Below are 27,383 nucleotides of genomic sequence, written 5' to 3' on the forward strand. Positions count from 1 at the left end.
GGCCTACAAACAGGCTGGCATAGGAGGATGGCATGTGGGTGCCCATGACTGTGCCACCGATTTTTTGTGTACCTTCCTCTCAGAGGAGAAGTAGCTGTAGTTAGAATAAAGTTAGTAAGGTGTATAAGGTAGTGTGTCTGGAGTTTGAAAAACTGTGGGAACAGTAATGTTCAATAGTGGTAAGACTATGGGCATGAGGGATGTTGATGTATAGGGAAATGGTGCAACAGTGATGAGTAGGGATCCAGGAGGTAAAGGGTGGGGATAGTGGGGAGTCATTAAAGGAAGTGAATTGGCATCTTTGACATGGAGGTTAGATCATAGGTAACTGGTTGTAGGTGTTGATCAATGAGGGCCAAAATTCTTTCAGTGGTGGCATAATTGACAGCTACAGTGCAGTGTCTAGTATTGTTGGGTTTGAGTATTTTGGGGAGCATGTAACGGTGTGTGTGTGAGATGTTATAATGGTGAGGTGGGAAATGGATTCAGGGGTGAGGTTCTGGGAAGGACCTAAAGCTTTAACTAGGGATTGGAGGTTGGACATCTAGTAGGAGATTGCTGTTGACTTTCCAACCTGGAGTTTCCATTGTTTGAACCCTGAATTAAACTGGAGGTTATGTTTGACATCTGGCACAAGATCACTGTTGACATTCCAAACTGGAGTTTCCATCATTTGAATACTGAATTAAACTACATGAAAACATCAAGTACTCTGCCTTGACTGCCAGTAAATTTTGACTGCAGATTTAATGAACACTAAGAAATTGCTATGAACAGTTACCACAAAATGGTGCTATATCTATACTGGGGACAGAACTGACAGTTTTTGGCACTCATGTGATGTATCTTCTGTAGTCTACATAATTTTGCTGTCTTTGGCATTTACATTAGTTTGACAAGACCCAGAAATAGTGTCTAATCTGAAAATGGTGGCCAGATATGACAAGCTTATTTTAGGGTGCAACATCAAACCCAAAAAACTACTTTCAACTAGTATTCTGGGAAACCCTGCATGGTTACTTACATACTAACTCTATTTCAGCTTGTTTTTAAGCTGGTTTCTAGGAATTTTATGCACATTATTTTATTTAGTGCATGGTCATTCATTCCTTTTCCTGGCATCAGCGGGCTATTTTTGTTCATGGCATAATATGAGTCTTAGTGAGATTAAAACTAAAGATACTTGCTGTGAACCCATGATTGGAGCTCTTTTTTTTACATGACTAAGAAATACACATGCATTGTAAAACATTTACCACTTGAATCTAACTCAGAAATAAACAATGGTTTGGTAATGTTTACATTCAGATTCTTAAGGTTCGTCAATTATTTAGATTTACTGCATTTATAGTTAATATCAACTATACACATCTTGTGTGGACCTCTAAGATAGTGCATTTGTTGTGCCATAGGAATATCACTATAACAACATCTAAGTAAGATAATATGAAATAAGTTTAATTCTGTATTTTGGTTAACCTCTATATCAAAAATACAACTTAGTTTGAAAAATATAGGATATCGTTCTTTTGAAATATGCAGCACTTAAAGCAAGCAAAGGCAGTGGTGTCATTAATATTGTTTGCCATTGGCAAAGAGGAAAAATTGTCACCCTTCATACAGACATCTAATGTAGATAACATAAACAACTTTGCACTTTGTACCTTGTATACAGCAGAACCTGCAGCTGCACATGCGGCTAGCACAACTCCACCCAGTGTTCGACTTTTAGTGATTCCATCCATGTAAGCCAAGAGTGCAATGCCAGTGTCACACAGGATAACAGCTACAATCTGTGGTTAGAAATGGAGCATATCAATATTTAATCTAATCTTAGGTGAGATATGCAGTTGATAAAATATGTTTAGGATACTCTATTGAGGAGAAGCTTGTTGAGATACAAGGGAATAAGCTGCATTAACAACTTGGAGAGAGCAATGCCAACATACCATATGATATAGTTTTAGATTTCTAGGCTGTGATAAATGTTTACAGCTTAATGCATGCATTTGGGTTAATACAGAAACGGTATCACTATAACTTTCAGTAACTAGCTTGAGCTTTCCTATCAGCCATGATTTTATGCAATATAATATTTATCAAGTAAGGTTCATCATCCTGTTATTTCTTTTGGAACAGGAAAAAATAATGAAAGGTAAAAATGGGAGACATTGACTAAATTAATACTTGATTTTTCTTTTTGAAATGCTGATGGGCACTTACTGAGTATCACAACTGGATTTCATAACTGTGAACACATTGTTTGGAGGGCTCTGATCTTAATTTTATTATTCAATACTTAATTACACATCTATTGAACCTAACCACAAAATTAGTTCCCTTAAACTCGTTTTATTTGAAGAAATGTAAGCAAAATTTGAAAAGTAGTCAAACTATTCAGATTTGTGTCCTTTTTCTCATAAAAGACAGTCAGAACTAAAGAATGAATTATGCTGTTTTGTTGCATTTAGATTGTAGACTCAAAAAATATACATTTGAACTGTAGGTAATTTAATTTTATTTTGTAATCTGTCAAACATTCCAGAATGCTGTTCTTCCCAAATATTCAGTAAACTAGATAAAAAATCAGTAGTGTCATATCTCTTGAAACTTTCAGCATAGGGCAGGAGCATATAGAGGAACTATGGCACAAGTTTAAAAGAACAGCTGGCCATGCAGTGAATCGATATGTACTCAGTAGAACAGTCCATAATGGGATGAAACCTCCATGGTATACAGTCAGATGACGTACTGAAAGCTTTGGATCAAGTCAATCTGGTAGATGCTCTATTTCTGGATTTCTGAAAAGCATTTGACTCAGTACTACACCTATGCATATTGTCAAAAGTATGATCATATAACTAACAAGTGAAATTTGTTAACTAGATTGATGACTTTTTGGTAGGGAGGACACAGTATGTTATCTTCGATGGAGAGTCATCATCAGATGTTGAAATATCTTCAGGTATGGCCCAGGAAAGTGTGTTGGGACCCTCCCTGTTCATTTTGTATATTAGTGAACTTGCAAACAATATCAATAGCAAAATCAGGCTTTTTGCAGGTGATGCAGCTATCTATAATGAAGTTTATAAGATTTAAACATGGTACAGAGATTGGCGGCTTTCAGTAAATGTTCAGAAATGTAAAATTTTGCACTTCACAAAACAAAAAAATGTAGGATCCTGTGACTACAATATCAATGAGTCATTGTTGGAATCAGCCCACGCATACAAATACCCGGGTGCAACACATTGAAGGGATATGAAATGGAATGATCACACAGGTTCAGTCGTGAGTTAAGGAAGTGGTAGACTTTGGTTTATTGGTGGAATACTGGGGAAATACAATCAATTGTGATGAACCAAGCTGGGATCTCTTTACTTCCTCTCTTGTTTTCCCATCTGTCTCCTTCAAATCATTTTTTCATTTTTCACTAATTACCATTAACATACATGAGTATAATCTGCATTTCCATAAAAGAGGAAGGTTGGCCCCCCAGTCTTTGGAAATGTAACACCAGATCTACTTTTGTGCTTAGTTTTGTGTATGTAATTAATTTTCTAATTTATTTTGAATATTCTTAGTTAATATCTTTTGTTATAGGGTGAAATCAGTAAATGTTCGTGACTTAGATTCTATTGTTGACTTACAAATGAATATAAATTCTGTACTAATTATAAAAATTTGGAAGAAGAACTGTTAGCATTCTTAAAGTATTTATTTGGCTCTACTCAAAAACATATTAGCAAAGCCAGCTCTTAAATAATTCCAAAGTAATTATCTGGTTTGTCAGAAATATTCCTTGCATAACTGTATCTGTTAAAGTCATTATTTAAACAAATAATTCAGGCCAACCATTGTTGTAGAAGAAACTGTTAAAAAGAAGGAATTTTTCTATATAGTCAGTGAATTGAATGACTTACGTATTTATTGTAATTTCTGTAAATTAAACATCAAACAATGTATAGTTTCAGTGCCTGTTATTGTGAGGATGTATAAAGGACAGGTTTTTGGTCCCAAGTCAGTCAGTCCAAGGCCGATTTTCAGTCGGGAAGTCTGTATCGGTTAGAGTAATAAATGGAATTAGTGTAACACAAATTAGGCTGTGTGTTAAAACAATGACAGTGTCTGTTCGATTTATTTGAGAAGTAGTGTCAATGTACCTAATTATTCTACAAGAACTGTTAACTGTGTTTAGGTATTTACTACTCACAGATGTTCAATAGCAAACTATTGTAGCAATATGCTGATGTTTGTCTGCAAGCTATTAATGAGGCTTATCGTTTACCAATAGTGAACTGGCCATATAACTGTGTAATATTGGGGGGTTGTGAACAGTGAAAGTAAAGAACTGTGGAACACAACTGTGCAACTGTCAGTTACATCATTTACAGTAGTTAGTATTGAACTTCCACCTCGCTACTTTTCAGGCAGTACAACAATGTGGTATGTCAACACCGAGGACTAACAACCAAGAAATAAAGCAGGAAAACATTACACAACCTACAATGCAGATTGGTTACAAATCACTCATGTGACCTATTCTAGAATATTGCTCAAGTGTGTGGGACCCGTACCAGATAGGATGAGCTGGGGATATTGAACACTGAAGGGCAGCACAAATGGTCACATGTTTGTTTAATCTAGTGGAAAATGTCATAGAGATACTGAAGGAACTAAACTGGAAGGCTCTTGAAAATAAGACGTAAACTATCTATAGAAAGTATGTTAACAGAGTTTCAAGAACCAGCTTTAAATGATTACTCTAGGAATATACTACAACCCCCTTTGTATGACTCACATGGAGATCACAAGGATAAGATTATAATAATATTATTGCATGCAGTCATTCTTCCCACTCTCCAAATGTGAATTGAATGCAACAAGAAAAGTCACTAATAACTGGTACACTGGGTCATACCTTCTGCCATGCACCTCACGGTGATTAGCAGAGTATAGATGTAGATATAGAAATGTTCTCACATCAAATTCTGACATTGCACAATTTGTGTGTTAAGTTGTTTCATAGCTTTAAGGTGCATAAAATACAGGTCATTTGTTTTAAAGATTTCAGACTTGAAAACAGTGTGTCTTTTGACACAGCATTTAGATGCATAAACTGTAAGCCTTTTGTTACATGATACATAAATAGTGTTATGTTGTAAGTTATTTGTTAAAAATGAGTATTCTGTGAATGATCAGATGAAGAATAAATTATTGAATCAGTGGCAATTAATGTTTGATTGAGCACAGTCAAATACTTGGGGTTCCCTAGATTCCATGAACATGACTGCATCTGCAAATGAGTTTCATGCAGATAGGTGCAACAAAAAGACAGTCAAACAAGTAAGTTCTTGACCAAATTAGACAATATAGGCACACACACACTCTTGCAAAAGTGACTCACATGCACATGAACACAGTCTCTAGCTGCTGAGGCTAATTCAAATGAAGGCCACTCCAGCCAAAAGCTTACTTGTTTGACCATCTTTTTGTTGGGCCTATCTACGACTCAACATCTCTGCTATATGGTGAATAGCAATCTATCCTTTTCATAATCTTGTTGTTGTTCCATCCTGGATTTTCCATTGTTTGATTTCCTGGTGTTTATGATTTTATTAAAAATGATAACTGGTTTTGGCTTTGTAGCCATGATCAAATTTTAATGTTACAGCAGTTATACACAAGCAGATAATCAGTATGATGAACAACCATTTCTGCCCCAACAGGTCATACATAGTTCCTCTTATATAATGTGTGTGTGTGTGTGTGTGATTTTTTTTTTTTTAACTGGACTTCTCCTTTGGTCAGTTCCACATTTTCAAAGGATTCTATGGTTTGTATCGATGATGAATCCTCCTTCTTTTCAGCAGCAACAGCATTTAATGTAGCAACGACTTTGATTTCATCCAGGGTACTATGTTCAGCCATACTATTCCTTGAAAGGCTGTCAGTGCCCTTGTGTTGTCAGGCATCCATTTTTGGTACAACACTGATATCATACTCCTGCAACATCAGAACCCATCTTGCCAGTTGGCCTGAGGGAACCTTTAGATTAGTCAGTCAACATATACAATGGTAATCTGTCCAACAGTGAACCATTAGCCAAATAAATATGACTGGAGCTTGTTGTTCCCCCAAACAGCTGCAAGACATTCTTTGCCAGCTGTAGAGTAGTTCTTCTTGGAACTGGAAAATTGGAAAGTACTCTGGAAGCATAAGCTGTCAGCTTTTCAGCACCTTCTGTAGTGATTCAAGAATTTCTGTGTAAATTCTAGAACCACTCAGCCTTCTACAATCTCAAACATACGATATTCTGGATATGAGTGTGGGACAGTAGAATCCTGCCTACTGCATGTCATATGTTTGTGTGCGCAGGTTTAAAATCAGTCGTGGGAAGAACATAGATGCAGTGGACCAATGGCACTGACAAGTACCTGTCGGGCAATCCATAGATGTTTTAGTGAGTGTGTAAGGAAGAACCATGGAGTTTATATGCAACTCTGTGCTTATTGGGTCACTGACTATTGTTATTAAAACAAAGACAGTTGAAAAAGAACTCTTGAAAACTCTTGACATAACCTTGCTATAGGCAAGACTTATTTTCTGATTTATGTTAAGAAAAGTTATGGTATCAAAGCCAACTTTTTTTTTTAACTGTAATTTAATTTGTTTCTGATTTTCGACTGTATGAGGGACTTACCAGAAGTTATATATTTATGTTGAAAGTGAGAGTTTTATTGTGTATGAAAGACAAATACATTGTTAACTGACAAAAAGAGTCTAAAAATTCCTGTACCTACCATTATTCAGTGGAGAAGAAGTCAAGAGAGTTTCCAGCAGTCTCCTATCCAGTAAAGAAGAGTGGGTGCAAATTCCAAGTAAGTCACCTTGTAAAGAAGTGGAAGGTGGTTTGGGGGAATAAACCGAAATAACCCAGATTCACACACACACTTCAAGTCAGAAATGTTAGACTTCCTGGATTTGTACTAGAATTGCCCCTATTTCAAACTGACTATTGTCATTTTGAAGTTCTGTCTCAGTATTCATATCATAGTTAACATGGAAAAAGGAGGAGTTGCAACATATGGAAAAGTTTGACACAAAGACAAAAATACTGGAACAAATAATTTTTGCATAAATCAGAACTTAGAAGTATCTGCTTGTGCATTGTTACTGCAGAATACTTCCCTGGTAATTGTAACAGTCTACAGCAATTTATGACAAACTGAGATGAATTGTTAAGATACCTGTTGGGCAAGAAGAAACAGTTAGTAGTTTGTGGAGATTTCAATATAGATTTCTTAGAAGCGCTAACAAGAAAAATGAAATGGACTCATTATTTGTGTGATTCAGACTAATTTCAGTAGTCCATTTTTCAACTCATGTTTAGCGAGATAGTAGGACATTGACCGATAACATTTTTTATGGTGGTGCTCAGACTGAAACAATAAATGTGTACACTTTTTTAGTGTACTATCTGATCATGATGCACAGTTAATAGAAATAAACAATATAGCACATTGTATCCCTCAGGGAGGTTCATATAAAACAGTGAGGCTTATTAATGAGCACAGAATACACTCTTTTGAGACTAAGTTAAAAGAGGTAGTATGGGAAAAGATATATACAGTGAGAGAGATGCTAATTTCAATTTCAATATATTCTCTAGTATATTTGTGTCAATATTTGAATGTTGCTCTCCTCAAAAGTTATTGAGAAAAACAATTTCAAAAATAAGTCACAAAAAATGAAGTGAAATAAAATCTCATGTAAGAGAAAGAGATAAATTTATGTAAAGGCCAGAATAAGTCAAGGTCCAACATTACTTCCATACTTCAGTAAATACTGTAATATTTTCAGACATTAAAATATGCCATTGTTAAACCTGTTCATAAGAAAGGTGACAAGAAAGAGTTAAATAATCGCTATCAAAGTTTGTTTACAGATTTCTTTTTCCAAAACATTTGAAAAAGTAATGTCTTCAAGAGTAGTGCTAATTTTAGTACCAACAATTTACTGAGGATATCACAATCTTGATTTGAGAGCAGTTGCTTGACTGAGAATGATTAGATTAGATTAATACTAGTTCGATGGATCATGAATACGATATTTCGTAATGATGTGGAACGAGTCGAATTTTCCAATACATGACATAATTAGGTTAATTTAACAACATACTTAAGTTAATATAACAACTTTATTTTTTTTGTGTTTTTTGTTTTTCTTTATTTTTTATTTTTATTTTTTTTATATTTTTGTTTTGTTTTTTTCTTCTTTTTTTTTAAAATTTATATCTAAAAATTCCTCTATGGAGTAGAAGGAGTTGTCATTCAGAAATTCTTTTAATTTCTTCTTAAATACTTGTTGGTTATCAGTCAGACTTTCGATACTATTTGGTAAGTGACCAAAGACTTTAGTGCCAGTATAATTCACCCCTTTCTGTGCCAAAGTTAGATTTAATCTTGAATAGTGAAGATCGTCCTTTCTCCTAGTATTGTAGTTATGCACACTGCTATTACTTTTGAATTGGGTTTGGTTGTTAATAACAAATTTCATAAGAGAGTATATATACTGAGAAGCTACTGTGGATATCCCTAGATCCTTAAATAAATGTCTGCAGGATGATCTTGGGTGGACTCCAGCTATTATTCTGATTACACGCTTTTGTGCAATAAATACTTTATTCCTCAGTGATGAATTACCCCAAAATATGATGCCATATGAAAGCAATGAGTGAAAATAGGCGTAGTAAGCTAATTTACTAAGACGTTTATCACCAAAATTTGCAATGACCCTTATTGCATAAGTAGCTGAACTCAAACGTTTCAGCAGATCATCAATGTGTTTCTTCCAATTTAATCTCTCATCAATGGACATACCTAAAAATTTGGAATATTCTACCTTAGCTATATGCTTCTGATTAAGGCCTATATTTATTAATGTCGTCATACCATTCACTGTACGGAAATGTATGTACTGTGTCTTATCAAAACTCAGTGAGAGTCCGTTTACAAGGAACCACGTAGTAATTTTCTGAAAGACAGTATTGACAATTTCATCAGTTAATTCTTGTTTCTCAGGTGTGATTACTATACTTGTATCATCAGCAAAGAGAACTAACTTTGCCTCTTCATGAATATAGAATGGCAAGTCATTAATATATAATAAGAACAACAAAGGACCCAAGACTGACCCTTGTGGAACCCCATTCTTGATAGTTCCCCAGTTTGAGGAATGTGCTGATCTTTGCATGTTACGAGAACTACTTATTTCAACTTTCAGCACTCTTCCAGTTAGGTATGAATTAAACCATTTGTGCACTGTCCCACTCATGCCACAATACTTGAGCTTGTCTAGCAGAATTTCATGATTTACACAATCAAAAGCCTTTGAGAGATCACAAAAAATCCCAATGGGTGGTGTTCAGTTATTCAGATCATTCAAAATTTGACTGGTGAAAGTATAAATGGCATTTTCTGTTGAAAAACCTTTCTGGAAACCAAACTGACATTTTGTTAGTACTTCATTTTTACAGATATGTGAAGCTACCCTTGAATACAGTACTTTCTCAAAAATTTTGGATAAAGCTGTTAGAAGGGAGATTGGACGGTAATTGTTCACATCAGATCTATCCCCATTTTTATGCAAAGGTATAACAATAGCATATTTCAGTCTATCAGGGAAAATGCCCTGTTCCAGAGAGCTATTACACAGGTGGCTGAGAATCTTACTTATCTGTTGAGAACAAGCTTTTAGTATTTTGCTGGAAATGCCATCAATTCCATGTGAGTTTTTGCTTTTAAGCAAGTTTATTATTTTCCTAATTTCAGAGGGAGAAGTGGGTGAGATTTCAATTGTATCAAATTGCATAGGTATGGCCTCTTCCATTAACAGCCTAGCATCTTCTAATGAACACCTGGATCCTACTATATACACAACATTTAGAAAATGATAATTAAAAATATTTTCAACTTCTGACTTTTTGTTCATAAAGCTTTCATTCATGCTATTTTTACATTAAATCATTAAATATTACAAGCTATAAATAGTAAAATATTGCTAGTTGGTGTTCTGTGCAACCTTTCCAAGGCATTTGATTGTGTAGATCATGTTGCACTCTTAGAAAATCTCAAATTTCATGGAACTGAGGCCTTTACACACAAATGGTTTGAATCATACTTTAGAAAATAATGCAAAAGTTGTGTTGAATAATTCAGACAATGCTGAAAGGGCAGCAAACTAGTGACTGGGGAGAAATGACAAAGGGAGTCCCACAGAGTTCAATTTTTTGCCCATACCTATTTCTTGTAAAAGTGAATGACCTTATTAACATCAAAAAGCAGAACTGATATTTTTACAGATGATACTAGTGTTATAATAAACCCCATTAGAGAGAAAGCCTTGTAAGAGATTTTTAATGACATTTTTTAAAGAATTATTAAGTACTTTTCTGAAAATGGATTCTCCCTAAATTTTGAGAGAAAGCACTATATTCAGTTCTATGCAACAAATAGAGTCATCTCAACATTTGATGTAGTACATGAAGAGGAGTTGGTAAACCAGGTAAAATGCTTCAAATTTTTGGGTGTACGTATTTATGAAAACTTGAACTGAAGCATGCATATTACTGATGAAGGCAATCCAGGATGTCGGTATCACAGATTTACTTAACCCTTAAACTGCTCTGGTGTGTTAATGCGCTCGCCTTTGTACCTGTCCCTGTGCTCTGAATGTGTTTACACGTGCCACCAGTCCTTCTACCTGGCTCTCTGAATGTGTCTACGCGTAGGTATGTTCAGAGTACCAAGGAGAAGGACTGGTGGCACATGTAGACACGTTCAGAGCACACAGGGACAGGTACAAAGGTGCGTGTGTTAACACGTCCAGAGCAGTTAAAGGGTTAAAACATTGTACACCTTTAGCAGGCCATTAAAACAACAAAATGTGCAAGTAGTAATGTGCACTAAGCAGACAATTTTGGGAAAATCACAACAGAAGTTTCACGTGTAAGACAAATGTTTATGAGACGATGGTTTGACTCCTGCTCAAACTTAATTTTTAATCTATATTCTTTCTCATCACTGGTCTACTATTTAATTTATATGACATTTGAGCAGTAATATAATAAAAAAAACCACTTGTATCTGCATGAAGTTTCAGTGAATTTCATGTTATTTGACTACTCACTATTCTTAATTAAATTTAATTACTAGAACAAACATATTTATAACTATTGACAAGTAAATTAAGAAAATGTATGCCTGCCATGATTTGCAAAATCACTTATACATGCTACTTTGCACCTCTACCCTTCAAGCTGCAGACACAGAGGCAGGCCCCATTTAGCAGCTAACCTGCATGGTGGTGAGATGTTGCTATTGTAGCAAGGATAAATAGTGTAGGTGTAACTTTATTGAATATCACAGGATTTACATTTGTACTACAAAAATGAAGGTTAGAGTGGGAGTCGAACTGTTGCTTCACACATGTTCATCTTAAGAAGCTCAAACATTAACCACCATGAACTCTAACAGCTGGCATCCATGCTCAGATACATCAGTTACATAATATACACATAAAATTCGCTTGCAATTTTCTCTGACTTGCCAGAGTAGTGCACCTTAGTAATTGCACATTATGTTGTATTAATGGTTATTAGAGGTGTACAAAATTTGAAGTAAATCCATGATCCCAAAGTTGTGGTCTCCCCTTGTGAGATTCACAAACAGTTAAGGTCAGTTACTTTTCCTCTTCATTTAATTGCTAGTGTTGGAAACAAACATATCAATGTTTTGACGTATTTTGCATATTTCCACTCAATAATGGCTTGTGACATAATTTTCTTGAGTAAATCACCAGTAAGAAAGAAAGCATTGATTGCAGAAAACTGAACAGTAAGAATAATATCTGATGTTCACCCACAGTCCATTTGTACCTCTTCAAGGAGTTAGGCATTTTAACAGTATCATCAAAATAAATATATTTGTTAATTAAAGTTGTCATAAATAATCCATCACAAGGTGAGAAGAACAGCAATGTCCATACGTATAACACTAGAGGAGAAAATGAACTTTTTTTACATTATTAATGCTATCAGTGGCTCAGAAAGGAATTCAATATGCAGCAATAAAAATATTTGAACATTTGACTAATAACATTAAAGGCTTGACAATAATAATAATAATAATGGTTTATTCGTCCATAATAACTTTTACAGTTGTGGACATAGTCAGTCAGTACATACATGAACAATAATAATAGTTTAGTAGTAGAAATAAGGTACATTGTTGTTGTTGTTGTTGTGGTCTTCAGTCCTGAGACTGGTGTGATGCAGCTCTCCATGCTACTCTATCCTGTGCAAGCTGTTTCATCTCCCAGTACCTACTGCAACCTACATCCTTCTGAATCTGCTTAGTCTATTCATCTCTTGGTCTCCCTCTATGATTTTTACCCTCCACGCTGACCTCCAATGCTAAATTAGAGATCCCTTGATGTCTCAGGACATGTCCTACCAACCGATCCCTTCTTCTAGTCAAGTTGTGGCACAAACTTCTCTTCTCCCCAATCCTATTCAATACCTCCTCGTTAGTTATGTGATCTACCCACCTAATCTTCAACATTCTTCTGTAGCACCACATTTTGAAAGCTTCTATTCTCTTCTTGTCCAAACTATTCATTGTCCATGTTTCACTTCCATACATGCTACACTCCATACAAATACTTTCAGAAACGACTTCCTGACACTTAAATCTATACTCAATTTTAACAAATTTCTCTTCTTCAGAAATGCTTTCCTTGCCATTGCCAGCCTACATTTTATATCCTCTCTACTTCAACCATCATCAGTTATTTTGCTCCCCAAATAGCAAAACTCCCTTTACTACTTTAAGTGTCTCATTTCCTAATCTAATTCCCTCAGCATCATCCGACTTAATTCAACTACATTCCATTATCCTCGTTTTGCTTTTGTTGATGTTCATCTTATATCCTCCTTTCAAGACACTGTCCATTCCGTTCAACTGCTCTTCCAAGTCCTTTGCTGTCTCTGACAGAATTACAATGCCATCGGCGAACCTCAAAGTTTTTATTTCTTCTCCATGGATTTTAATACCTATTCCGAACTTTTCTTTTGTTTCCTTTACTGCTTGCTCAATATACAGATTGAATAACATCAGGGAGAGGCTACAACACTGTCTCACTCCCTTCCCAACCACTGCTTCCCTTTCATGCCCCTGGACTCTTATAACTGCCATCTGGTTTCTGTACAAATTGTAAATAGCCTTTTGCTCCCTGTATTTTATCCCTGCCACCTTTAGAATTTGAAAGAGAGTATTCCAGTCAACATTGTCAAAAGCTTTCTCTAAGTCCACAAGTGCTAGAAATGTAGGTTTGCCTATCCTTAATCTTTCTTCTAAGATAAGTCGTAAGGTCAGTATTGCCTCACGTGTTCCAACATTTCTACGGAATCCAAACTGATCTTCCCCGAGGTCGGCTTCTACCAGATTTTCCATTCGTCTGTAAAGAATTCGTGTTAGTATTTTGCAGCTGTGACTTATTAAACTGATAGTTCGATAATTTTCACATCTGTCAACACCTGCTTTCTTTGGGATTGGAATTATTATATTCTTCTTGAAGTCTGAGGGTATATCACCTGTCTCGTACATCTTGCCCACCAGATGGTAGAGTTTTGTCAGGACTGGCTCTCCCAAGGCCATCAGTAGTTCTAATGGAATGTTGTCTACTCCCGGGGCCTTGTTTCGATTCAAGTCTTCCAGTGCTCTGTCAAACTCTTCACGCAATATCGTATCTCCCATTTCATCTTCATCTACATCCTCTTCCATTTCCATAATATTGTCCTCAAGTACATCGCCCTTGTATAGATCCTCTATATACTCCTTCCACCTTTCTGCTTTCCCCTCTTTGCTTAGAACTGGGTTTCTATCTGAGCTCTTGATATTCATACAAGTGGCTCTCTTTTCTCCAAAGGTCTCTTTAATTTTCCTGTAGGCTGTATCTATCTTACCCCTAGTGAGATAAGCCTCTACACCCTTACATTTGTCCTCTAGCCATCCCTGCTTAGCCATTTTGCACTTCCTGTTGATCTCATTTTTGAGACGTTTGTATTCCTTTTTGCCTGCTTCATTTACTGCATTTTTATATTTTCTCCTTTCATCAATTAAATTCAATATTTCTTCTGTTACCCAAGGATTTCTACTAGGCCTCGTCTTTTTACCTACTTGATCCTCTACTACCTTCACTACTTCATCCCTCAGAGCTACCCATTCATCTTCTACTGTGTCTGTTTCCCCCATTCCTGTCAATTGTTCCCTTATTCTGTCCCTGAAACTCTGTACAACCTCTGGTTTAGTCAGTTTATCCAGGTCCCATCTCCTTAAATTCCCACCTTTTTGCAGTTTCTTCAGTTTTAATCTACAGTTCATAACCAATAGATTGTGCTCAGAGTCCACATCTGCCCCTGGGAATGCCCTACAATTTAAAACCTGGTTCCTAAATCTCTGTCTTACCATTATATAATCTATCTTATACCTTTTAGTATCTCCAGGATTCTTCCATGTATACAACCTTCTTTTATGACTTTCTTTTATGATTCTTGAACCAAGTGTTGGCTATGACTAAGTTATGCTCTGTGCAAAATTCTACCAGACGGCTTCATCTTTCATTTCTTAGCCCCAATCCATATTCACCTACTATGTTTCCTTCTCTCCCTTTTCCTGCTGTCGAATTCCAGGCACCCATGACTATTAAATTTTTGTCTCTCTTCACTACCTGAATAATTTATCTTATCTCATCATACATTTCTTCAATTTCTTCGTCATCTGCAGAGCTAGTTGGCATATAAACTTGTACTACTGTAGTAGGCATGGGATTTGTGTCTATCTTGGCCACTATTATTCGTTCACTATGCTGTTTGTAGTAGCTTACCCGCACTCCTATTTTTTTATTCATTATTAAACCTACTCCTGCATTACCCCTATTTGATTTTGTATTTATAACCCTGTATTCACCTGACCAAAAGTTTTGTTCCTCCTGCCACTGAACTTCACTAATTCCCACTATGTCTAACTTTAACCTATCCATTTCCCTTTTTAAATTTTCTAACCTACCTGCCCGATTAAGGGATCTGACATTCCACGCTCCGATCCGTAGAATGCCAGTTTTCTTTCTCCTGATAACGACATCCTCCTGAGTAGTCCCCGCCCAGAGATCCGAATGAGGGACTATTTTACCTCCGGAATATTTTACCCAAGAGGACGCCATTATCATTTAACCATACAGTAAAGTTGCAAGCCGTCGGGAAAAATTACGGCTGTAGTTTCCCCTTGCTTTCAGCCGTTCGCAGTACCAGCACAGCAATGACGTTTTGGTTAGTGTTACAAGCCAGATCAGTCAATCATCCAGACTGTTGCCCCTGCAACTACTGAAAAGTCTGCTGCCCCTCTTCAGGAACCACACGTATGTCTGGCCTCACAACGGATACCCCTCCATTGTGGTTGCACCTACGGTACGGCTACCTGTATCGTTGAGGCACGCAAGCCTCCCCACCAACGGCAAGGTCCATGGTTCATGGGGGGGAGGAATGGTACATACAACATTAAAAATCCTTGATGGAGTACAAACATTTAGCAATTAACAGATGCTTTAATTTTATTTTAAATATTTTTCCTTTTAACATTTTTATGGTAATTGGCAGTCTGTTGTAAAAATATCTTCCAGCAGAAAATGGATTACGATCGGTTGCTTTTTTATTTCTGAATTTTATGTGGTAATCCTTTTTTCTTCCCTGTATTATAACTATAGATATCACTATTTATTATACTGTGCTCCATATTTTCTTTTACAAACAGTATAGTCCTTAGACCATATAATGAATACACTGTTAGTATATTATACTTAATGAAGTATTCTTTACAGGTTTGACATTTACTAATATTCGCTATTATCCTAATTGCTCTCTTCTGGGCTCTAAAAGCCCTATCCATGTATACCATTGGTGCCCCACCCAAAATCTCAATACCGTATTGTAGGTGGGAGTGTATAATACCAAAATAGATTTGTCGTAAGACTGGTGACACTATTATGCTAGAAAGGCATTACAGCAGGTAGGCATTACACGGGATTTTTTTACACATGTAGCTGATGTGCTCCTTCCATGTAAGATGTTCATCAACTATAATACCCAGGAATTTATGTTTATCAGTTGTTTCAATTGACAGGTTCAAAGCAAGTTAAGATGTAACCTAGAATCATTTATCGTGGACAATTCCTATACCATGGATGAATTTCTCTTTAAAAACTAAAAAAGAAAACTTTGTTTTTATATGTGGTAGTTTGCATATGACTAAAAATGTATGTGTTCATTAACACTAATCACGTATACATATCATGTAAACTGACTTGTTCCACATCTTTTCATAAAAGAATAGTTCAAATGATTTATAGAACATGTAACTAACTAACTACAGTGCTAGAACGGACATGTAGGTGCTACTGGCAAATTGAGTCAATGAGATTGACCAGGAAAAGATTGCCTTAGTGCCTTCTTAAAGACAAGGAAAGGTCTTTCTTGCACTTTGTTCCAAGAAAATTTGGCATCTCGTTATAGTAGTTCTTGTAGGGGATGTGCCTTCACATAGAAGTCCTTTATAAATCACTGGTAGTATGAGCACACTCCAAGAAAAGTTCTCACATCACAAGTGTGCCAAGGACTCTTAAAATCTGTGACTGCTCTTATTTTCCTTGGGTTAGGATGGACTTAAACCATTCACCAGGTGCACCAATATTTTCATTTCTTGGGTCACAAAGCACCACTTTTCAGATTCAAGTGGAGACCTGCAATGTGACACACTTCAGCACAGTTATCAGGCAGCTCAGATGTTCTTCAAATTTCCTTAAAAAGTGACAGTGTCATCTATATAGCAAAGACATGTTGTCCAGTTTTGGTGTTGAAACATGTTATCCATCACATGTCCAAGGTGGTTTGAGTGATACACAGTTCAAATGGCAAAACTTTAAACTCATAGAGAGCACCAGGAATTATGAAGGCAGTCTTTTCCTGGTCACTGTCATTGACTCAATTTGCTAGTAGATCTTACATGTCCATTGCTGAGAAATAATTTGCTCCTTTTAAGTAGTCTAAGGTGCCATCAATACATGGCAATGGATCAACATATTTCTTCATGATTTTGGTCAGTCATTGGTAGTCAAAACATAAATGACATGTGCCGCCCTTATTCTTCACAAGGAGCAGTTGAGAGGACAAGGACTTCCTGAAGGTTCAATGATGTCATCTTAGAGTACCTTCTCCACTTTCTCCTGGACCCATCATCCAACCAGTGACAGTTTACATGAGTACCGGTTGCTAAGTGGATGATCCCCATTGTTAATATGTTATTTTATCATGGGACACTTTGTCTTTCCTCAACTCCTGATTTGAAAGCATCCAAAAATTGATGCAGAATGGCTATTAGTCGCTGATGTTTTTCTTCAGTCAGGCCAGATCCTATCGGCAGTCTGGCAACAGCTTCTTTCCCTGCATTGTCTGTAGTGGTAGCAGAGCACAATTCTTCATCAATGACAGTAAGGTGAGTCATGGCTGCTCACGAAATTACCTGTTCATCTTGATTGACAATGAGAACTCATCTCATTTAAGATAGTGGGATAACAACAGCCCAGAACTAGTGCTTGTTGAAATAGTGTCATCAATCTGGAGCTCTGACCTTCCACAGCCAGCAGTGATGCTTAGCAGTAGTCCCACATGAGAGTAACATGATGGCCTCATTTCATTAAAACAACAGACTAGAATGACTGTGGTCTGTCACTAACAGTTATTCTTCCAATACATGTTCCTGCTGGGTGGATGTGTTTTCCATTTGTGGCCTTCAGCATAATCACTTTTGTGTCATAGAGCATAGTCTTCTTTAACTGGTGGTGATAAGCATTCAACATTACAGAGAAAGAAGCCTCTGATTCAAATAGTGCCTGTGCTTAGGGATGACATCAGTGAGATAGGCTGCCATCTTGACAACTGTTGTCTATGGAGGAGTTGTGGCCTCACTTCCACTGATGGTTGCTTCACATAGTTTTTCTGAAGTTGGCAGTTAGGCAAGCTGTTGGTACTTCTGCACATTGATGGAGAACAGTTACAGCATGTTGGGGAGCAATCTCATACAGGATACAGTGATCAGCTTTGGTCCACAGGTCAGTCATATTCCTCTGCAGTTAATTGGCGTGAACAGGACTGTTGTGAAGGTCGATGTATGGTGAGGTAACAGTGGCCAAACACTAGTCTTCTTACTCTCAGTAGTGGACAATGTGCTCAGACCATACACAACGAAAACAGACAGGTGTGTTGTCTTCCATCCTCCAAATGTTTGTTCTTCTACTGCATGTTAAACTTGGTGTAGGAGTTGGTTGCAAATGCATTGCTCCATTTTATGGTGGCTATGTAAGTCATTTTTCATGGTGGATTCAACAGGAGGTAGAGATTGGTGTCAAAGATAGATACACCTCGTTTTCAACATTGTCTATTGCCTCCTGACAAATAGGGTTGACATTCACAGTAGCTATCTCTTACATACTCAGTCTGACAATTTAGTTGCCATAAAATGCTGTATCTCTTCTCATACAACTTGGCATATGAAAGAAGCAAAGTCATGCTGATCTTCCACATCTGTCACAGGGATGACATTCAGCTGTCGATCATTCCTCTTTCATCCAATGTGTGTGTGTGTGTGTGTGTGTGTGTGTGTGTGTGTGGGCGCATGCGTGCGCTTGTGTGTATCTGTCTGTCTTTTTTTTCAGATGCATTTCTTTGATGCATTGACCCCACCTGATGAATTGTTGTTGTAATGTTTTACCAGAACAGCTTGATACATTTCCTTTGATGCATTGGCCCCACCTGATGAATCATTGTTGTAACATGCTTTACCAGAACAGCATGATACATGATACATGAATGAATGTATTGTTTTGCCATGATGCTGGGCCTGTTCTTCAGTTTTACTCTTCGTTGTTCTCAAACCACTGCTGGGCTGTGCCAGCCATGTAAAAGTGTATGTCTGTCAAAGATATCATGTCAACCCACCCACTGTATCAGGTTATTCAGTTGAATCCCTTGAGATATTTTGTTGCTGGGTTCTGGCAAGTCTCTCTAGAAAACACTGATGGATGCCTGATGTGAAGCTGGCTTATTCCTGGCTTGGAGCCGATTGTTCTCCTCAATGTACGGATCTTAGGGATGCTGTATTGTTTGTGTATTCTGGTTCTTGTCCATGTAGGCAATAAAATGATTTGAGAATAATAAAGAGAAGTGCAATTGCTGGGACAAATTCCAGGCTGAACTGAAGAAAACATTGGTAGAAATCTGCAAGTCTGCTTAGCCTTTTATGTAGTTAGTTAGTTAGTTAGTTACATATTTCATTCATCAGCCATACGGAAACCATTATGATGTGGAACGTGTCAAGTGCATAAGAAATGCACATATGAATCAAGGGTTTCTTTTTTTTAAACCTTAAATTTTTTCCCCTACTCTATTCCCTTAACCAGCACAAAATGCATATATTCTACCTATACATTTATTTATTCCTATTGAAGGATTCATCTATGGCATAGAAGGAGTTGTCAAGGAGATATAATTTCAGTTTATTTTTGAAACTATTACTGCTGTTTCTCAGAGATTTTACTTCAGCTGGTAATTTATTGAAAAGTTTTTCAGCAGCATATTTACTCCTTTCTGTGTTAAAGATAGGTTAAGTAGAGGACAGTGTAAGTCTTTCTTTCTTCTGATATTACAATCATGGATGTCACTGTTGTTTTTAAACTGGTCCATGTTGTTGAGAACAAACTTCATTACTGAGTCAATGTACTGTGACACTGGCGTAAGAATTCATACCTTTTTTAAAAAATGCCTACAAGATGTGTGACTATGAGCCACATACATTATTCTAATCACTTTCTTTTGAGCAGTGAATACTTTTTACCTAAGTGTTGAAGAACCAAAAAATTTTATTATGTATGACATCAGAGAGTGAAAGAATGGAAAGTATGTTAGCTTGCTAATTTCTATATCTTCAAAATTAGCAATTATTCTGATGCAATAGTTGCTGAACCTAGTCGTTTTAGGAGATCCAAAATAATTGGAGCCACAGTGATGTAGATGTTTTGATGTACACGGCATCTCCCCCAAACAAGCTCACATCATAATGACACTCAAGTCCAAATCCAGAAGCAATATCGTCAATGAAATATATCACTTAACATTGAAAGCAAGTGTAATACGAACATCAGTGTACAACCACCTCGTAAGTGGAGAGAGCAGCTATTTATACAAATAGTGAATATTCCAGAATGCTGGTATTTATAGAAACACTGAATATTACAGAATATACAAGCATTACAATCATGTTTCAACCACTTCCAGCAATGTAAATAACAAACAATTGCTGATGGTCTGGCTTGAGCCAGTGACCCATAGCATACCAGCCAGCAATGCAAAACACTGTGCTTCACTGCATGTGCCGTAGCATGTGGCAATATTTCATCATGTCTGATAATGGCTAGTGCACCACTGTCAATTGTATTAAAAGTTGTTAGCAACCACTTGAAACATTTCTAGTAACATGCAGAGAGATTGAAGATTTATAGTGAAACATACGCACAGATATGTATGTGGTGGGCTAACAAAGCCCACCCTTACTGTGATTTTCCTGTTGTCACAAAAACTGTTCACCTAAGTGTGTTGAAAGTTACTTTATGTATATACAGGGTCATCCAAAAGTCCATTAAGTTTTGAAAATTCAGTATTTTACAGAATAATGTATGTAGAAAGGTAAAAATTTACAGACATGCTTGAAATGACATGGGGTGTACAAAATGACTGACAAACAGCACTTCATATGATACAGAAGCAATAATTAGCACAAAAATTTATTTATAGCAAAGATGATGTTCTTTCTAACAAAGAAAAGGTCTAATCATGATTGATACGAAAAATCCACAGCACACTGTGACTTCCTTGTCATACAATAAGGTCCTCATGACAGTTCTCGTGTTTTTAGTAACCCAAATTCTGCAGTTATAAATGCTGGAATACCCTTTGAGTGTGAAGTGGGTTTTGTCAGTCCACAACACATTGGGCAACCAGTTGTCACTTTTGAAGTGACAACCAGTTGTCATCTTGCCCCACCTTTTGAAGTGCCTTCGGCACAAATGCCTTCCATGTCACAATACTGGTGGCTAACAGTTCATAATGATGCTGGAATTTTTACAAGTGACATTGGGAGGTATGCCTTAATGCTCTCCATATGTGGTGCATGGAATGCTGGTATGATTTGTGACTTCACAAGCACTGACTTCACCATGCAGAGATGAGCTAACTTAAGTCTCCAGTTCTTGAACTGTCTGAGTAGCAGTAGCACTTGTGTGTGGCCATCCACTAAGGGGCCAATCATCTAAACAACTCATGCTTTTGAACTTCATGATGATTTTCTTCACAGTAACACTTGTTACAGGACTTTTATCCGTTTGAATGCTCTTCTAATGATGACAGAATCAAGAAGGTGCAGTAGGAGGTTCTCCATTCTAATCATAATGCTTCACAAATAGTGCCTGTTCTCGTAAAGTTAACATGTGACAATTGCTGGCACATATGACTCCCTCTCTCACTACAGCTCATTTTATAAATGATTCTCATGCAGAAGGGATAAATAGTGCATTGCTGACCAGTGCCACATGTTGGCTGGTTTTTGAACATGTTTTTGGTTTAAACAAAACCCCATGTCATTTCAACATGTGCTTCAAATTTTACCTCTAAACCTACATTATTCCATGAATTGTGCATTTTAAAATGTTCCTGGACTCCTGCATCACCCTGTATAATGTGTACATCTCTAAATGTGATAAGAAAACTCAAGGAGTATTTCTAACAATGGAAAACCCAGGATGGAATAATTACCATATTATGAAAGGATAGACTGCTTACTCACCATACAGAGAAGATACTGAGCTTCAGACAGGCACAACAGTCTTTTTGTTGTGCCTGTCTACAAATCAACATCACCTCTATATGGTGAGTAGCAGTCTATCCTTTTCATAACACTGTCACGGAGAATTTCTGACAGAACTTTTCTTTCATTAAAAGAAGGCAGTCTGCTGAGACATTTGAGGTGTTTATTGACAAGCTAGTATATGATGTACTTCACAAAATATTTTTGCTACTATTTTGCACAAAAAATATCCCCTAGCATTTATACTTGTATGAGGCACTTCAGTTCTGAAAACAGTCTCCTTTTTATGTGATTCACTTTTACCAACATTTCTGCCAGTCTGCAAAGACACGCTGGAAATCAATTTTTGAAAGGTCCTTCAGTATCGACCCACAACCTTCGTTACTGTTTCTAATGACAGAAAAAGCTTCCCACAAAGATAGTTCTTCATGCTACAGAAGAGAAAAAAGTAACATCGGGCTAAATCTGGACTGACGGGAGGGTGAGGGAGGCACTTCACGCTGAATTTTACAAGATATTCAGTAACAATATCTGGAATATATGACTGTGCATTATCATGGTGCAGCATCCATCCTGTTTCACAGATGTGTGGTCTTCTGTGCCTGATATGGACTTTCAGAGTTTCCAGGACATCCGTGTACTACTGTCCAATTATTTATGTATGTGGAGGCACAATATGCTGAATAAGTATTCCATGAATATCAAATGAGATGACTGTAACTTCCCAGCAGAAGCAACATTTTCTCTGCTATTTTGAGGTTGATAATTAATGTGTTTCCCCTCTGAAATTTGCTGTTTGCTCCCAGAATCAAAACTGATGTAGCTACATTTCATCAGCAGTGATTATCTTTGAAAGAAACTGCGGAAGGCAATACTGAACATGTCTCAGCTTTCCTACCTTTCACAAGTGGAAGCCAAGAGTGCCAACAATGAAACTAGTACAGTATGTTTTTCATGCTTTAAACTAACAGAATCATAAGATTAAATTCTAGCACAAGAAATTATGACCATAAAAATTTTGATAATTCTTTATTGAATAGCCATTGTAGTTTAGAAGCATCCTGTATAAAATAGTTTAGGTATATATTTTCATGTATCTAATTTTATAAAATCATCTCTTTCAAACTTACCCTGACACCAACAAACTGCTCATGTAGTATAACCCATGATAGCAGGTACACACAGGAAACATTAGTGGCAAATAAGGCCATCACATCAGTTGCCAGAAGGATGCGTAGTGAATGAATGTACATATAATTTGTTGCTACCCACAGGAGACAGAAGAAACTGCATCGTGTCAGGAACCTAGCTGCACAGTCAACAGTGGTTGTATTGATCTTGAAAAAAATTTTGTACACAAAATTTCTGCACAAAAATGCTGCAGATAAAAACATGACATATGGTATTAGTTAAGATAAGTAACAAAATGTCTAAAACTGACAGTCATCACAACTATTAAAAAGAAAATAACTGATCTAGTGTTTCTTTTCTATATTATTATTACTATACTTATGTCAAAGATGTAGCACATAATAAAGTTGGAGTATTTTTGAAAACAACTCCAAATAAAACACCCTTCAACTCATCTTTGCAAGGAATAATACCAGAAAACTCAAGAATCTGTACAAAATTTGATTTTTTTGTGTTATTTTCTAAAATGTCTGAATAAACTATGTGGTTATGAGTCTGTAACTGCTTTATCAACAGTAGATACTCATACATGTATCACATGGAGTACTCCAAGGTTCTGTCTTAGGTCCCATTCTGTTTTTGTTTTACGTAAATGATCTGCCTCTTAATATTGAGTGTCACTCAGTTTTATTTGCAGATGACACATCTTTAATCATTGAAAGTAACAGTACTGATCAAATTCCACAAATTGTATTAAATACTTTAGAAAGATTAGATGCCTGATTTGATTTAAATGGGTTAAAATTAAATATGGAAAAGACTCACTTAATGCAGTTTAAAACAAAACAAGCAAAATTAAATGATATTCAGGTCAGTCACAGAAACCAGGATTTGCAGAAAGCTAGCTGTGTGAAATTCCTAGGAATGCAACTAGATAAAAATCTATCATGGGGATCACATATATAATACCTTGCAAACAAATTAAACAGCCTAGCATTTGCAATGAGAATATTGTACAATGCTACCAATATAGGCATAAGAAAAGTAGTATATCATAGCTACTTTGGGTGAGTAATAAGATACGGAATTGTATTTCGGGGTAACTCAAACCATATGTGTTGAATACTAAAAGTTTAGAAAACCATCATTAAAAATATGCACAATGTGCATGTTCATAATAATCAAAATAATAGTAACATAGACCTACCATACCATAACACAAAAGAGCCATAAACACCTTAGCTTGAAATTTTATAACAAACTCTCAAAGGCTGTGAATGGACTAGCAATGAATAACTTTAAGCAAACAATAGAAGTGTGGCTCAAATGTATGCCATATTACTCACATGATGAGTTTCTAAACAGCGACACAAAAGAGATATGCTACATGAAACAAAAAACTGCCATATGAATTATACCTATACGTTTGTGACAGTAACGCACCAACAAAGACTTTTTAAAAGGATACGTAAGGTGTACCATAAATATATCTTGATACTATTGTATATTTAACTGTTATGATGTATTATTATTATTATTATTATTATTATTATTATTATTACTATTGTGAATGAATAATTGTTGTCTTATCAATATTACTTTAGCATGTGTATCTGCTTGCCCTGCACAGGCACAATTATGTACAATAATAATTATTGTAATTTTAAAAAAAGTATTGAACACTCTGACGATGCCAGTTGTATGGAAAACATACTATTCCATTCTATTCTAAATGGCTCAGTACAGATGCAAATAAAACTAGTAAGAAAAGAGAAGACAGCTCACACAGCTGAGTGCTGATCATTTCTGACAAATTAAAATGGACCCCTATTCCAACAAGTATTTGTTTCCAGATATAAATTCATAGGACTGTTTTTTAGTTTTGATCAATACTCTCTCCCAAAAGAGTTTGGGACACTATTTTTAAACATCCTATACATCATGAGAAGTGACTGTGGCAATGAACAGAGGAATTCTACAAATTTAAATGGCCATAAAGCACCTTTTTCTGATAAATGTGAATTGGCCACAATGCTGTGGCAGATTTTGATGGAGAAGTAACTGGATTATGAAAAGTTATGACATCAAGGGAGTCAGGGAGGAGAACACTATGTGAGATGAGAATGACCATATCAACTGCAATTGGGCATATGTGTGTTTGATATTATGGAGCTTCGTTGTTATGGGAATAATTTTAGGACAAGAACTGCATGTAAAATAAAATATACAAAGGAAAATCATTACAAAAATCCTACTCAGCCTGCTGGAAGGATGATGATGCTTTGTAACTCTCAGATCTTACTGTAGAATATTAGGATTTTTATGAATAATCAAATACATTAATCAGTCACACCTTGAAGACATAGATCTGGTTTGACAAGCTTTCTTTCTTAAATGAACTATTAATATGTGTTTATATTTATCACATATCCTTCATTTACAATTTCTAAGTGGCTCTGCTTCACACACTCAAAATTATATATAAGTGTTATTTGAGGATAGTAGAATGTGTGTGAGAGTGTAAGCCATAATTTAATTTCACTTACTTGTAAAACATTAACAGTGTATAAATTATAAGGTACCCTTTCTTTCTCTTATAAGCTGTACTCATAATGACAAATTATACAGGTGATTTATTATATTTAGCAATAGTCTGTATCACTGTGCATATTTTTTGCTACAGTGAAGTACAACATATAGGAACCAAAATTATGCAAAGATATAGCAAACAAAATTATGCAATGAATGTTACTTCCCTAAATTGGTTTGTGCTTACCTGCTGTAAAGCCCTTGTCCCTAAAATTTCTGACACTTTCTTGTAAAATACTGCCAGCAGATTTACATTTCATTGCTGAAACTCTGCATACAAAATATAATGGAAAAAATAGAACTGTCCAGTTAGTACAGAACCATGTTGTAAAAAATGGAGCATCATAGGGAATTATCTGAAAAAAATTGGAAAAAAAAGTCTTCAACAAACAAGAAAAATGTTATTTCTTTGTTATAACTATTTCTATAGTCTTGATGGTGATATTTATTGACATATGAATATAAAACATCATATGTGTCCATGTTTTAAAAAAATCTTGTTTTACCTGTAAGCTTAAAGTCTATGTTCTCTCTCACAAACATGTATCTTATTATGAAGGAAAATCTTAACTAATCTGAAGAAAGTAAAGGGCCACAAAATCAGAAATTAGCTGTTTTTATAGGATTATTGCTTGTCATATTAACAGCCAACTACTTTAAACCTTGGTATGACCATTATTCGTAAAAGGGCTTACCCTTTCCCTACATTGGTTTTAAATAAACATCTTAATTAGTAAAAAAGCAGCAGCCTTGAAGAAAGGCTGCTACATCACTAAAAATGAGATAGGTTTAACTGATGAATTACTATATGTCTGTAAAAGAGTAGCTCAGATTATTATTAAAATTCTATTGATATTCTGTGACATTATACAACTGATAATTGCTGAATTCTATTTGTGAATATTCCAGTTTAGATTCAGATTTACTGTTACTTCAGGGATTCACTTCAGAAAATTCTTACTTGGGTGGTTCTATAGGAATTTAATGGATAGATGTAGTTTGGCTTCTTTTGACGGCATGTTCACTGGAATGTACCCTTATGGAAGGAGTCTTTTATACTTTAGACTAAAATAAAATAATAAAAGCCATGGAATATCTATGAAAAGATAAATGAAGATCTGAAGCCTGCAGCTCCTCATTGATAATGCAGTTGCTCAGTAAGTAGTGAAGGGAGAAAGTGGAAGACATGGGGAAGCAAGACCAGAAAAGATATAGAAAGGTGACACTAGACAAGAATCATAATGGGAAGTGGAAGTCCAAAATTAAATATTAGGGTGCTTCAAGTATTTTGAAACTAATTAATGACAATAAGGTTAACTAATGAAAACAAATCAGCACTGTCAACAGTTACTTCCATTCATACATTAGTCAATTCAATGATGTGAAAGAAGTTATACATTAATGAAGTGAAGCAGTCTAACATGTTATGGATGCAAAATAATGACACAAATTATTTGCAGAAGAATGGAAAAATGTAATAGCTGACCAAGGTAAGATTAGTTTGGATTCTTGAGGAATGTGGTATCACTCAAGGCAATACTGCCCCTATGACTTGTCCTAAATGATAGATCAAAGAATGGCAAAACTAAATTTTAGGATTTGCAGATTTAGGGAAAACTTTTGACAATATTGAGT

At 36.0% G+C, this 27,383-nt stretch overlaps 1 protein-coding gene across 1 annotated transcript in view; it reads right to left on the bottom strand.

The window, feature by feature from the left end:
* LOC124774956 (putative thiamine transporter SLC35F3) overlaps nt 1-27,383 on the bottom strand; it is a 320,097-nt gene that overhangs the window by 191,409 nt on the left and 101,305 nt on the right. Inside the window, exons 5-7 of the mRNA XM_047249675.1 lie at nt 25,936-26,104; nt 23,159-23,337; nt 1,665-1,793 (exon numbers count right to left, since the gene is read on the bottom strand). Coding sequence (XP_047105631.1) covers nt 1,665-1,793; nt 23,159-23,337; nt 25,936-26,104 — 477 coding nt within the window. The remainder of the gene's footprint in view (nt 1-1,664; nt 1,794-23,158; nt 23,338-25,935; nt 26,105-27,383) is intronic.

This window comes from Schistocerca piceifrons, chromosome 1 (genome assembly GCF_021461385.2).
Source record: "Schistocerca piceifrons isolate TAMUIC-IGC-003096 chromosome 1, iqSchPice1.1, whole genome shotgun sequence".
NCBI classification, from domain to species: Eukaryota; Metazoa; Arthropoda; class Insecta; order Orthoptera; family Acrididae; genus Schistocerca; species Schistocerca piceifrons.